The 13,641-nt window shown below is 54.4% G+C and overlaps 1 protein-coding gene across 1 annotated transcript in view; it reads left to right on the top strand.

The window, feature by feature from the left end:
- The first annotated feature begins 1,190 nt into the window (after positions 1-1,190).
- Positions 1,191-13,641, top strand: part of TRIM8 (tripartite motif containing 8) — a 30,614-nt gene continuing 18,163 nt past the window's right edge. Inside the window, exons 1-2 of the mRNA XM_068197936.1 lie at positions 1,191-2,666; positions 2,952-3,607. Of these exons, the coding sequence (XP_068054037.1) occupies positions 3,038-3,607 (570 nt within the window). The 5' untranslated portion in view covers positions 1,191-2,666; positions 2,952-3,037. The remainder of the gene's footprint in view (positions 2,667-2,951; positions 3,608-13,641) is intronic.

Genomic DNA, 13,641 nt, shown 5'->3' on the forward strand with positions numbered 1-13,641 from the left:
CCCAGAGGCAAATTGCCATCAGAGAGCGTCACCCAAGGGTCAGGTTTGGGCCAGATCCTGAAGCTGCTGACTGAGCCTTTGCCCTCTTGTCACTCCACCACAAACCTGAGCATTTTTTGATGTAATTACTTTGTTTTGAGCCATTGATGCTCTCGCCAGTGCGAAATGGATTTACACCAGCAGTGTGCTTTATTCCCAGCAGCTTGGCACATATGGCAGGGGTTAGATATACATTGTCCCACAAAACAGCTGCAGAAACATTTGGTGGGAGAGCTGTTAACAGAGACACCTCTGTGCCCCGAGGTCTGGCAGAAGGTGCTGGGGCTTCTGGTTTGGGAAAGACCCCAGGGGACAAACGGCTGCGGCTCTGCACAGGGAGGAAACCCACCTAAATGGTCCTGTGCAAAGTAACAGCCCATCTAGAGCCAGCCAAGAGGACACAGGAGGCTCTTGAGGGCACTTATCCCAGAATATTCTGAGTTGTAAGGGATCATCGAATCCAACTCTTGGCCTGCACAAGACATCTTCAAGAATTAAACATCGTCAGTGTGCCTGAGTGTGTTTTCCAAATGCTTCTAGAACTCAAGGCAGGCTTGGTGATATGACCACTTCTTTGGGGAGCCTGTTCCAGTGCCCAACCAGAACCTTTTTCTAATATCCAACCTCAACCTGCCCTGACACAGCTTCAGGCCATTTCCTCGGGTCCCGTCCCTGGTTGCCAGAGAGAAGAGATCAGTGTCTGCCTCTCCCGTTCCCCTCGCGAGGAAGTTGTATACAACGAAGAGGACGGTGCCCAGGACCAGCTGTGACCCAGATGTGCACCGGCTCCAGGGCAATCAGCCTTTTTATGGACCGGCACCCTGGGCAGCGCTGGCCGCGTAGGGACACTGGTGGTCGGGAAGGGTGGCCCTACGGCCGAAGCAGTGGCCAGATGGGACATCCCAAGCCCGGCCTTCCCCAAGGCAGCGGCGGAGTCCGGCGCCGGGCCCCACCGCCGGCCGCGTCCCCTTTAGGGCGGCGGGGCCGCGGGGCGGGGCGCGGGCGGGCCCGGTGACGCGCGGGGCGGGCCCGCGGGCGGGGCGGGGCTGCTCCCGCCGCAGCACAGCGGCAGCTCCGAGGCGGCGGCGGCGGCGGCGGCAGCGCCCGGCGAGACCCAGCGGCACCGGCGCCTCCGCTCCGCCCCCCCCACCCCGGCCGGCTGCCGAGCGGGGCGGGGCGCGCCCGTCCGCACCCCCTTTCCCCGGTTGATCGGTCCCCGCGGCCGCCGCCCCCATGGCCGCCCCGCCCGCCCCCCGCCGCCGCCCCGGCCCCCCGCGCCGGGGCTGAGCCCGAGGCGCCGCCCCCCCTTCCCCTTTCCGCTGCGGGGCTCCGCGCCCCCACCCGCCTCGCTCCGCGTTCCTCCCCCCCGCCCCAGCCGCGGCCGCCTCCCCGGGGGCGGCGGGAGGAAGCCGGGACGTGGGGCTCCGGCGCCCAGGGCGACCCCAAGATGGCTGGAGGAGGCGGCGGGGGCGGGCGCGGGGGGCTGTGCTGAGCGGCCCCGCCGGGACGGGACGGCTCGGCTCGGGCTCGCCTGGCCCCGCAGCCCCTCCGCAGAGCCTCGCTGGGCAGGCGGAGGAGGTGGCTCCCTGGAGCGGGGTTGTTCTGGTGACTTTATTTATAATTTCTTTCTTTAAATACCTTTTTTTTTTTTTTCTTTTTTTTTAAATTTATTTAATTTTTTCATTTTATTTTTAAAGCGCTCCCGGTCTCCGGTCTCCGTTCTCAGCTCAAGATGGCTGAGAGCTGACTCGGCTCTCCCGGAACCGCTCGCTCGGGCCGGCTCCTCCCGGCTGCCCGCCGCCGCCTCGCCTCTTCCCGGCGGGGCCGCGCCGGGGAAGGCAGCGCTCCGCCGCCGGCTCGGGCGCCGTCCGTGCGCCCCAAAGCATTGTTACCGTCGGGGGCTTGCGACCCCCGGGCCGGCCATGAGAGCGGACTAGGACGGACACCCCCGGGCACCTTTTTCCCCCTAGCCCTGGTGGGAAGTGAGAGCAGGTTGATCTGGGGTCCGCGGGGCTCAGAACCCCCCGTGGCAAAGCCCGTCCCCTCTCCCATCCCTCTCCGGGAGCGTTGGAGGAGCTGGGCGGGCTGTGCTGGGCTGGCGTTTGCTCTGAATGACCGAGCTCTCCCATTCAAGACCTCGCAATCTCCAAGCAGGCAGGAGGGCTTTTTTTTTTTTTTTTTTTTTTTTTTTTTCCCGTCTTTTTTCCCCTCTTCCTTTTTTTCCCTGCTGTTCCTCCGATTTAGAAGCAAATCTCGGCGGCCGCAGAGAGAATTCGTTTTTCCGCCATCGTCATCGTCGCTATTATTATTATTTTTTTAATCTTCCTCCTTTTCCCGTTTTGGATCTTAACCCTTTGATCTGTTTCCTTTAAAAGACTCTGATTCCCAACTCCCATCAGGGGGAGAGGGAGGAGAAATACAGGGAAGGGAAAAAAAAAAAAGCCCGAGCCAGTCGCTGCCCTCAGCTGTTGGCCAGGTTTGGTGGGGGACAAAAGTCCCTTTAAAATATTGAATGTCAGTTGCAAACCTAAGAAAAGAAAAATCTGATCCGGAGTGCTAAATTTAGGAGCTTTATATGGAACTTGGACTCTGCTGCTGGATTTTGTATGGATTTTTTTCAACCTTTGGTAAGTTTCAGTTCACCTTCTGGGTTAAAAAGGAGCAAATGACTTAGGGGTGGTTAGGACTTTGGGCTGTAGATCTAACAGGATCATGTTGGGGTTTTTTTGACCATTTGTGTTGCTTTTTAATGAAGCGATGGGGACGTTGCGTTTTCTTGCCGGATATTCCTAGAGTGCTGCTCTGTGGTTTATTTTATCCCCGATTTTAAAATCTGCTGCGGTTTATTATTTATGGCGTGTGCTGCGGGGAGGGGGGAGCCTGTCCATTCACCCTCAGCCTTCCCCTTTCAGGGAGGACAGACCCTGGCGTCCGCCCCTAGACCGCACTGAGCGACCGAAGCGGCTGGGGGGAAGTGTCGACAGAGCTGCCGGCAGAGATGGCCGAGAATTGGAAGAACTGCTTCGAAGAGGAGCTCATCTGCCCCATTTGCCTGCATGTCTTTGTGGAGCCGGTCCAGCTGCCCTGCAAGCACAACTTCTGCCGGGGCTGCATAGGGGAGGCGTGGGCCAAGGAGTCGGGCTTGGTGCGGTGCCCGGAGTGCAACCAGGCCTACAACCAGAAGCCCAACCTGGAGAAGAACCTGAAGCTCACCAACATCGTGGAGAAGTTCAACTCCCTCAACCTGGAGAAGCCCCCCTCAGTCCTGCACTGCGTCTTCTGCCGCCGCGGCCCGCCACTGCCGGCCCAGAAGATCTGTTTGAGGTGCGAGGCTCCGTGCTGCCAGTCCCACGTCCAGACCCACCTGCAGCAGCCCTCCACAGCCCGGGGGCATCTCCTGGTGGAGGCGGAGGACGTGCGGGCCTGGAGCTGCCCCCAGCACAACGCCTACCGCCTGTACCACTGCGAGGCCGAGCAGGTGGCCGTCTGCCAGTTCTGCTGCTACTACAGCGGGGCCCACCAGGGACACTCGGTCTGCGACGTGGAGATCCGCCGCAATGAGATCCGGGTGAGTCCAACCATCCTGGACACTTGGGTTTGCCCAGCCTGGGGACCACCCAACCGCCCTCTTCCCTGCCATGTCTGTTCCCCTGTGTTTGTGTAGGACCTAAACAAAATCCATCCTGGCACTGCTCCTCCTTCCGCCCAGGGTCCCCCCGTGGCAGACATGCTGGGTGACGGAGCCCATGGGTGCCAGAGGAGCTCCCCAGGGAAGGGGTCTGTGCTGGGAGGCCTTTGTAGCTGTTGGGCTGTGGGACCTACGGCCCTCTGGGTGTGCACTCTGCAGGGAAGGGTTGCAGTCTTGGGCCAGGGGCGTTTGGAAGGGCCGTCTGCCAGGTTTATGCTGGGCTATGCAGCTGTTTGGGGAAAGGCAGAAGAGCTATGCTTATCCGAGGTGGAGTCACCCCAAAATTGGGCTTCCTGGGAGGACAAAGCCGCTGCAGGAGCAGACCCTGTCCATTGTAAGGCCTGTGAATGTCAAACTGCTTGCTCTTCCCACTGCCTCCCACTGGGGCCGGTGGCCGCCATCCTCTTCCCCTCGGCAATGGAAGAGCTTCGTGTCAGAGAGCCATGACGTGTCAGAGACCCGTGACGTCTCACTGGTGGGGATTCAGTCTTGGGGTTTGGCCAAATAATGTGATTTTTTATTAGGGGGCACAGGGCTGCCTCTCTCCCTAGAGCAGCTTGGGCTGTTGTGCTGGATTCGAGGGAAAGCGGGTCTGTATTTTGCTCTTGGCCAGGCCATCTGGCAAGAGCTTTCACCCCTGGCTCCCCACCCTCCAGTTCTGGCAAGCATTTACCAGCCCTGCGGCCAGCCCTGCCATGACCCTCCTGCCACCTTCCCCCTTCTCAGGGCTGCCCCTCCGCTCCCCCTCCGACCCTTCGAAAGAGGCTCGGCGCTTGTCTCCCGAATAAATATTTAACAATGAATTGAATGGTGATTACTGTAAAATGGGGATGATTTCCTGTGTATTTTAATGTTGCCAAAATGAGTCACCATTTAGCAATAAAAAAACCCGAAGAAGTCATAAATAAAAATTGCAGTATAATTACTTTCCAATTGGATGGCCAGGCCTGCGAGTGGGGTGAGGGGGTGCAGCTCTGTGTAGAGAGGAGCCAGTTTGAGCTCACAGGAAGGTTATTTTCCTCTCCAGTTTTTCTGGGGGAAAACCAGGGACCTCCACGGAGGTGCCAGCAGCTCCACCACACACGCTGGAAGGGGAAAGACCCAGTCAGTCTTTTGGAGAAGCGCTTTTCTGCTTCTATTTATAGGGAGTCATTTTGGTTTCCCTCTGCCAGGGTGGGGAGCCACTTCGGGAGGGCTGTGCAGGCTGGGATGGGGTTCTCATGTGCATCTCCCAGGAGCCTTAGCCAGGGACCGAAACTATTTTTCCAGGTTCTTTTCCAGGACACTTTGATCTCATTTATTCCCGCTCTTGCTGCATGTTTTTTTTGTTGTTGCTGCCGTTGTTATGGCTGGATGTTCGCCGCTTCTTGCGGATGCACACTGCTAATGACCTGGCAGAAATCTGCCACTGCCTAGGCTGGATTTTGGCCCTGGCTTGAAATTTTAGGAGATGTGGCCAGACACCAAAAGTGTTAGACGGCTGTATCGTAGAGCCATGGAATTATTTCGTGACCTTGGCCAAATCCCTCGGTACCTCCATCGCCACATTATCTTAATTTCCTTTCTCTGTGATGATAAGCTTGTCTCTTCCCGCTGGGCGCGTGGCTTAGTTGGGTGCACGGAGTCTGGGTCAATAAAGGACAGCACCAAGCTGGGGGACAGTGTGCCCAAAGGATCCTCCCTATAGCTGAATCAGTTCTTCCATGAAGTGGCTGGAGTATGGATAGAACCCCTGGGAAAAGCACCCAGCTGGTTGCCAGCCCTTGCTCCATGGCCATAGCCAGGTCTCTGGCTGAAAGCTGCCGGTTGCCAGCCAGCAAGGAAGGTGGCCTCGCCTCGTCGGCTCCCGAATTAGGGTGCATGAGCTCAGCTGGTGACGGCTTCCCGCCTGCGGGAGCCGGGCCCGGGATTCCTGGCTGCTTGCTCACCCTGCAGCGGCAGTGAGCTGCACTTGGAGCATCCTGAGAAAAGATGGACTGGGGGGCAGATGAGTAACGCTGGGCTTGGGAGGTCCGGGGGAGGCCCCATTGTGAGAGGTTTGTTCCATGTGTGGCTTGTGTTCAGAAAGCCGTTAATTGAGAAATGAGTCAAAGTTGGGAGGATCGGAGCCCTGACCTTGGTGTGGGGGACTCACAAGTGTGGGGGTTGCAACATCAACTCGCTGTGGAGGGGATGTCCCCCACGGTCCAGAGGAGGGACTGGAGCCTGCAAACACACTGCCCATAAACTCTGCTTTTTTAGCATTTATTCCTCTGGCTGTGTTGCCAACCTGCCTCGAAGGGCACCTTACCCCTGATTACAGACCGGTTTGAAGGGGAAAAGGGGCTCAAAACTCCTTGGGGACAGCACCAGCACTTTGTCAGCTGAGGTGGCAGTTGGGGCAGAAGTGGGGCTGGGTGAAGGAGGCTGGAGGTGGGTGTCTGCTGGAGGAAAGGGGGTGTCTGTGCAGGGTTTGCCTGAAGCAGAACATGCACCTGGTGGCTTTGGGGGAAGGACCCCACTCAGTGTTAGGTGCTGCACAAACCCGCAGAGCCCTGGCTCGGAATTAGTTGAACTCCACAGTGCAACTGTAATACAAACAGTAAATAAAATATGTGGTTAATCTTTCTTTCGTGGGCGTATAAAGCGCTTACCTCCCCTTCCCCCTGTGAGATGTTTTCTCCTTTGTTTCCTGTTTTTGTAGCGCTTAAAGAGGAGAGGGGGAAAAGAAAAGCCAACAAGGCACCCTCTTTTCTTTTTTTCTTTTCTTTTTTTTTTTTTTTTCCTTCTTCTCATTTTGTTTGTGTCAAGGTCTCAAAGTGAAACTGTTTTTCTTCCATCTTTGCCTTTGCTGCCCCAGCCACATGCCTCCTGCCTGCATGGGGGAACCTGCTTCTAAGGCTGAAAAAGAAAGTTGTTCCAATGTGAGGTTGATGTGTTGCTTTTTATTTCTTCTCCATCCAAAAAGAGGGAAAATGCATTGCTGGAATTGGAGTATAGGTAAGAAGCCAGCAATCAGAGAAAGAGAACTCACTTGTGGGGTATTACCATGGTTTCCCTGTCTTTGTGTGGGACACGGTTGCTTGAGGGCAGGTACATCTGAGCTTGCTCAGAAATTTCCCAGGTGCCTGTCCTCAGCTAGAGGTGCCACCAGTGGAAAAGGGCTTGGGTAGAGAGGCTCTGCTTCTGTTTTGTTTTGGAGGAAGGAGATAGATTTCTCCCTGTCCTAGCTTCCTAGAAATCCCTTCACATTCTGAAGATCTCTGGTGGCTTTGAACATTAAGTGGGAGAAAATGCATTGTGATGCTGAGACCTGGAATAAAACATTTGGAATCCTCCTGCAGATGTGTAGGAGCAGCATCCAGCACTGTCCATGGAGCAGTGCATGTTCAGCAAATCCAGGGGAACAGGGACCGGGCTGCTGAGTCCATCTGCAACTCAGTGGGTTTGGGCTTTCTTTTTTGGCAGCACCCCACATAAAGCCAACTCATGTGCTTTCTAAATTATGAGAACGAGGAAAAGTGAGTGCTAGCTAGGAGCACAGGAAGAGCTGAATCTCAAGTCTGTACCAGAAACTCTGATTCTTTGCCAGCTTTGGCCACCACAAAGTCCCATGTTGCATCACCGTGCTGCCATCAGTGCCAGGGATGTTTTGCTGGGACCAAGAGAGTCCCACTGGTGGGGAAGCTTGGTATCAGCTTCACTGCCAGGCTTCTGGCATGAGCTCTAGGTTGTTTTACTCTGAAACAGGTTTGGTAACTTGTGATGGACTGGATTTTTACAGGCTTACTTATTTTCCAGATGACTTGTTTATGAGGAGCGTGGCACGCAGCTCACTGCAGGCATTGTGAGTGCAAGTGCCCAAGTGCTTGAGTGCTAATTTAGCTCTCGTGGCTGTAGGTGGTGTGGCTGGTGCCTGGCAGGCGTTTGCTGTGGCACTCTTTGAGCATACCCGGTCCCCAGACAACTTTTGCAGCAGGTCTTACAAAGCAGGGGTTGTGCAGCTTCTCCCTGTGCCTGCCATCTGAACTTCCACCAGCACCCCAGAGCTGAACAGCCAGCCCAGCCCAAGGGTTAGTCAGGCCTAACCCAGGTCTTTCCTTCCCTGGCTTTGCTTATGCCCTAATTCCTGCCCAGGGGCCTCAGGAATGTGGTACTGTGCTCCTAAATGTGGCTGATCATTGTGCCCCGGGATGCTGTCAGTTGGTCAAGCTGCCATGATGAGCACTGACTTCTTGGGCCTTGGGCAGTGGCAGAAATCCCAGCACCCACCTAGCCTGGCTTCCTAGCTCTGTGCCACTCACCACATCGATCTGTCAGGCTTTGCCGCTCGGTGTTGTCAGGGGCAGCAGACTTCAGTTCAAGCCGTAGCAGCCTGAGCTGCCATGGAGAGGTCTGGGGGGGCTGAGCCACTCTGCTGCAAACCCCTCTGGGTTTGCTGGCCAAGCAGCAGTGGGTACCTTGGCAGTCCCAGATCTTTGGCTGAACTGGAGCAGTCTCCTGCCTGCACAGGGTTTGGATTAAGGGCTTTTCCCTGCTGTTTTCCTGCTAAGCTTGAACATTTTCTGTGCCCTTAGCCCGTCAGGTTGCCAGCAGTTGCTTGCTCCAGACCTGCAGCTGCAAGTCTTTTGTGTAGAGTCAATCCGAGAAGTGACAGCAGAGATGGAGGATGCTGGGAGGCAGCCTGGTGGGTTGGTGGGAGGGAGGAGACTTGTGTGGAGGGGACAGCCTTGGTAAAGGAGTAGGACAGGGGCTGCTGTGGAGAATGCTCTCTTCCTATAGGGGACAGCTCAGTGTGGATGGGAGCCGTGGAGAGTGAAGTGGAAAGAGGAAAGATAAGGAAAGGTTCACCTGAGGACCTTGAGCTGTTTTGCAAGTAATAGCAACAATGTGTAGCCCAGGCTTACACCCCTGCTCACCAGACTGCCCTGGCCTAGCTAGAGCTTTCCACCCCGACGCCCTCCCTCAGCAGTGACTTCGAATGAGCCCGTGAGACAGAGGTGTCGTGGTCTGGTCTCTGAACTAGGAGGTCTGAGCCCAGCTTTGTCAGGTGATGAGGGCATGATGAACTTAGCCCAGACCCTTGTTTAATCAAAATCTATCATGTGATACTTATGTGAGTATCGTGTGTCTGCTGGCATGGAGGTGATCAGCGTGCTGTTCTCCTCAAGCCCATGAGCGTGATGGAGAGGGAGAAGTAGGAGAGGCATGAACTGCAGTGGGACTTCTATCCACCCCTCAGCCTCATGAGCCCTTCCAGGAATGCGCAAGCCCCAGGACTGTCCTTCCTTTCTTCTCCCCTCCCCTTGCTCCAGCAAAGCACTGCTCTCAACGTCTCCCACACGCTCATCCGGGCCTGGTCCTGCCAGAGGGGCATCCACAGGCTCTCTGCTGCTTTGGTCTTTGCCTCTGGAGCCAAGGAGTTGCCTCTGTCCCCATCTGAGCGGGAGGAGCAGAAGAGGGGCTGGCGAAGGGGGTGGGAGGAGAAGGCAGATTTCCATGTCTCACAAAGGGCACAAGCGATCAGATTCGTGCAACTGCCCAAGAATAAAGAGGCTCTTACAGTGCTGGCTGCCCTGACCTCTCTCCTCTCTGCTCCAGAGGACAGCGTGTGACCACACAGGGATTTCTTAGCTGTACTTGGGAGGCGGGCAGCGGGCTTTCTATCCCCAGATCTGTCTGCAGCTTGCCTTGCAGCATATTGGCCTATTTTTTGCTAGTTACCTATCTGTTTACTGGAAATCTTGGTGCATGGTGATAATTTCTTCTTTTCTTCTCTTTAATTTCATGTAATTGTTTTGGGTTTTTTTTTCAATCTGACACTGAAATGGGGCTGAGAGCAGCAGTGCTTCCAGAGCAGGGACAAAAGTAACCAGGAAACACAGGGCAAGAGAGGAGGGATCGACACCGAAACAATGAAATAGCCAAGCAAGGAAAGACTGAATGCTCAATAGCACAAGCCTTTGCAGAAATGCCTGGCTAGTGCAGCATTTTATAATCAGCTTCTGTGCAGGGCTGGCCTGCAACAGTAGTGTGATGGGGGAGGAATGCTTTGAATTAGCTGGATGCCAGAATTAATTCTGTCAGAATTTAAATGTACATGTATGTACAGATTTATAAATAAATACTTGGAGCAGGATTTTGCTTTGCCACACAGGCTTCGGGGCAGAATCTGGTCTGGCCTGGCTTTTTTGCTTTAAAAAAAAATAAAATGCAATGGATCTGGGCTAGGTTCTGGTGACTTTGTCAACTTCTTGCATTTATCAGCAGCCTGTAGGCTGAGGAGATGCTGGTTGGATTGAAGTAAGGGGGATGGCACAGAGGACTCGGAGCTGCTGAGCTTGCTTGCAGTGATAGCCAATTTTCTGCAATGAACCTCTGTTTGCTGGAAGAGATGTTGAGGCACATGCTGGGGGACTGGTGGAGAGATGTGACATTTGCAGGACCAGGGATGTCCTGCCCTTCCATTTCCTCCATGGAAGGACAGAGGCAGCTACCCCTCCTTTTCCTGGGAGAGCTAGATCTAGCATACTTGGGAATGGGAGGAGGAGGTGTCTGGTCCCATATATGGAGGGAAGGATGGTTATTCACGGGCATGAGACACTGGATGCACGCAAGTTTTTACATATGTCCCCCAGATGAACTCAGGAAAGAGGTTCTCAGTCATGGATCCTTTCTGATAAGGACAACTTCAGCCTGTTCTCACCAGGGCATCATGGTTGTCCCTCTTCTGTCTTGTGATTCTCTTGTGATGGTAACATGAGCAGAAATTCCCAGCTCAGCGCAGTGCCCTGCACTCTGCAGCGGTGCCGTTGCACTCCAAGCACACTCCAAGTCATCCATTTGCTGAGATGATGTACCAGAACTGTTAAAAAAAACCCAAAACATTAATTAATTTGGTTTCTCTGTTTCTTCTTTTCCCTCTACCTTTCATTTTTCAGCTTCTTGCTGTGTGGATGTTTTGATGGGGGGGCTGTTTCTGGAGTGGGCTGGGAAGAGCCGAGCTGTGGATGGCTCCAGATGAGGCAGTTGGCAGGGAGTGATGTTCCGGATGGCTGTGTCTCTCTGAAATATGAGTAAACATTGTCAGAGCAGCCGACTATATGATCTGGGGCTTTGAGAGGGCTGATCTGCTTTTCTTCCCTCTACCCATCTTTCCCTGTTCAGGATCCCCCATTTGCTCAGCATCACCCAGTTCTCCTCTCCCTGCCTGGGTGACCTGGAAGCTTCATTGTAGGGCTGTAGCTTTGGAGAAAAGGAAGGAAAATCCTGCATGTCCTAATGGAGGCAGTGTTTTCCCTTGCCATACAACAGCTTAATCTAAACCCTCATTTCAGCCAGTTATTGTGTGGCTTTAAAACCCCATCCCCTGGAAAATAGTCTCCCACCCCTTCCCTCCCAGTCAATCCTGGTCGGTGGAGCCGAGCTCCAGGGTTTGGTGCTGGGCCACACGCAGACACGGATCGATCACACTGGGGGGTGGGTTGATATTTCTGTGGCAAAGGTTTTTATTGCTGGTTGTGGTTGTAGGGTTGTTGGTAAGTCAGGGGGGTTGGCGAGCACTGTAATGGGCTTGTGCGCGTTGCAAGGGGAGAGAGAGAGGGTAATGTGATTGCGTCCTTCTGCTCATTATCCTCTTGCTACAAGGGGGGGCCGCATCCCTCTCCCCATCTGAATCCGTGTGGAGCTGCCGCCTCTGCGGTGGGAGCAGGTTTTCCCTGCAGGTGAACTCCTCTGCGCTCAGACAAAGGGCTGGGGGTGCCGGTGCCTCCCTTTGTTCTTTTCCTGTCCTGGTGCACCCGCCTCTGACGGCAAAAAGCCCCTTGAAGCGTGCCTCTCAAATGGATGGAGCGGAATAAATGTGCTGCGAGGTCTCTGTCCCACTCACAGACCCTTTGGGGACAGTGCGGGGGCGGATGCTGCACTCCCCCTTCCCTCTGGTATTGTGCTAGCCCCTTAGTGATGGGGGTGGCCAGATCCAGGAGGGAATTACTGCAGCTCTCCTGCCACAGCTGCACTGTTGTGACTGGGTGGCTGAGGCCTGCGAGCTCTGTTTTGGTCAGAGGTAGTTTGGTTGTAGGGGGTGGGGACAGAGCCTGCCCCCGTCAAGGGAGTGACAGCACATCTGGGGGCTATTTTCCTGCCTCTGCCTGCTGGCATCCTGCACAACAGGGCATCTGGGCAGGGAACTGGAAATAGTGCCTGATGTGAAGACCACCCCTTTTCAACTGCATCTCCCGAGCACGTAAGCCCAACAGGTAAAACCAAGGCCTGTGCTCCAGCTAAGGAATTTGTAGCTTTCTACTTAGAACAAGGGAGAAAAGATCATTTTAATCTCTGCAACAATCTAAAGCCTGGATGGGGGAGTCAAGGTATTACCCTAATTTAGAGGTAAGCAGAGGTGGGGAGACCAGTTAGGAGTCAGGAAGTCCATGGCAGTGTGGGGAAGCAATCCTGGAGACTGGAGCTTTCTTTGCTGATGGTGGTACCTTGCAGGACATGGACCCTGCTAGCTGCTCCCATCCAGGCACTCCCTCCTCTGGTCCTCCTCAGGGCTGGTTCCTGCTACAGTCTATGAATGCACATGGTATTAATCTCCATTTACCAAAGGGCTTTTCAGCAATATGATATGAATATAGCAAGGTGAAGAACAAAAACTAAACCTTCCTCTCTCTATGCATTAAAACTGCTCACTGGAGCCTTCCTCAGGAAATACTCTTCCTTTCCAAAACACAAGGCCTGGCTTCACAGGAGAGAGAGACAGGAGGCATTTGAAAAGACAGCCTTCATGTACGCACTGCATCCAGTAACTGTTGACAAAAAGGCATTTGAGGAAAACCTTGTGCTTCCCAAACAGTGGAGGCTGGGAGCATCTGTCAATTTGGGTGGGGGATGGAGGTATCCAGGGAAAGGGAACCTGTCAGCCCATCTCTTCTGGGTCTGGTGGAAGGAGCAGGCATTGATGTTTTCAAGGTCAAGCAAAAGTCATGAGCTGGCCCTCTGGCAGCTGTGCTGGCTGGCAGGTAAGGGGAAGCCACCATAGAACCATGATAGCTGCCTGGTTTTTCTGTGGGTACAATCTCACCAGGGAATGAGGAGCTACTGTTGTTGGTCCTTTCTGCTCTAGAAAATGGCAGTGGGTCACAGGTAGAAATGGCTTCTCTGTTTGTACACTGACTGCTGGCGCTGCTCCCCCAGTCCCTGTGCAGTTCTCAGCACATCCCATAACATTTGTGTTTCCACCGTGTCCTCTTTGAAAGAGGATAATGAAACTGAAAGGGGGAAACAGGGCACATTAGAGGCACCTTGGACTGCCAAGCTTGAGGAAACAGTGCTGGTCTGCCAGAGACCTGAGGAGACAGATTTTGGAGTTAGAAAATGAAATGCCAGGTAGGCAGAGAGTGAAAGACACCTTATGTGAGGACGGAAATTGGGCGTCAAATATGGCTCACGTGAATCAGCAGGACTGGAACTGTACAGAGCAGTTCCCCTGGCTCCCTGGGAGGATGGAGCTGACTGGGGTCTGAGCTGTCAAGCTCTGATGGCTGAGTCAAACCTGGAAGATAAATGATACTTCAGGGGCCTGAGATCAATAATGTCAAAGGCTGGTCCGTAATCGGGTGAGATTAAAAACCAATGACAGGCCTTCTCCTAGGAGCACAAGTCAGCACGTTGAAGGAGAGCAGCAGGGTTTGCTCCTTTACAGTTATTCCCTGGCAGTGGCCACATCCAAAATCCACCTTCCCTGGCTGCCTTCTGCAATATCAGTGACTTCCCTTTTCAATCAACATCGACCACATCCTGCAGGTCCCCTACAGCCGAGCCCTCTTCACTGGTCCCTGTGCAGCTGGTCCAGAGTGCTCCTGTCCTTGAGAGAGTGGCTGAGTTGGAGACAAAAGCAATGTAGTCTGTTGTTGGCCACCAGCCTCTTTCAG

This window comes from Anomalospiza imberbis, chromosome 8 (assembly GCF_031753505.1).
Source record: "Anomalospiza imberbis isolate Cuckoo-Finch-1a 21T00152 chromosome 8, ASM3175350v1, whole genome shotgun sequence".
Taxonomy (NCBI): Eukaryota; Metazoa; Chordata; class Aves; order Passeriformes; family Viduidae; genus Anomalospiza; species Anomalospiza imberbis.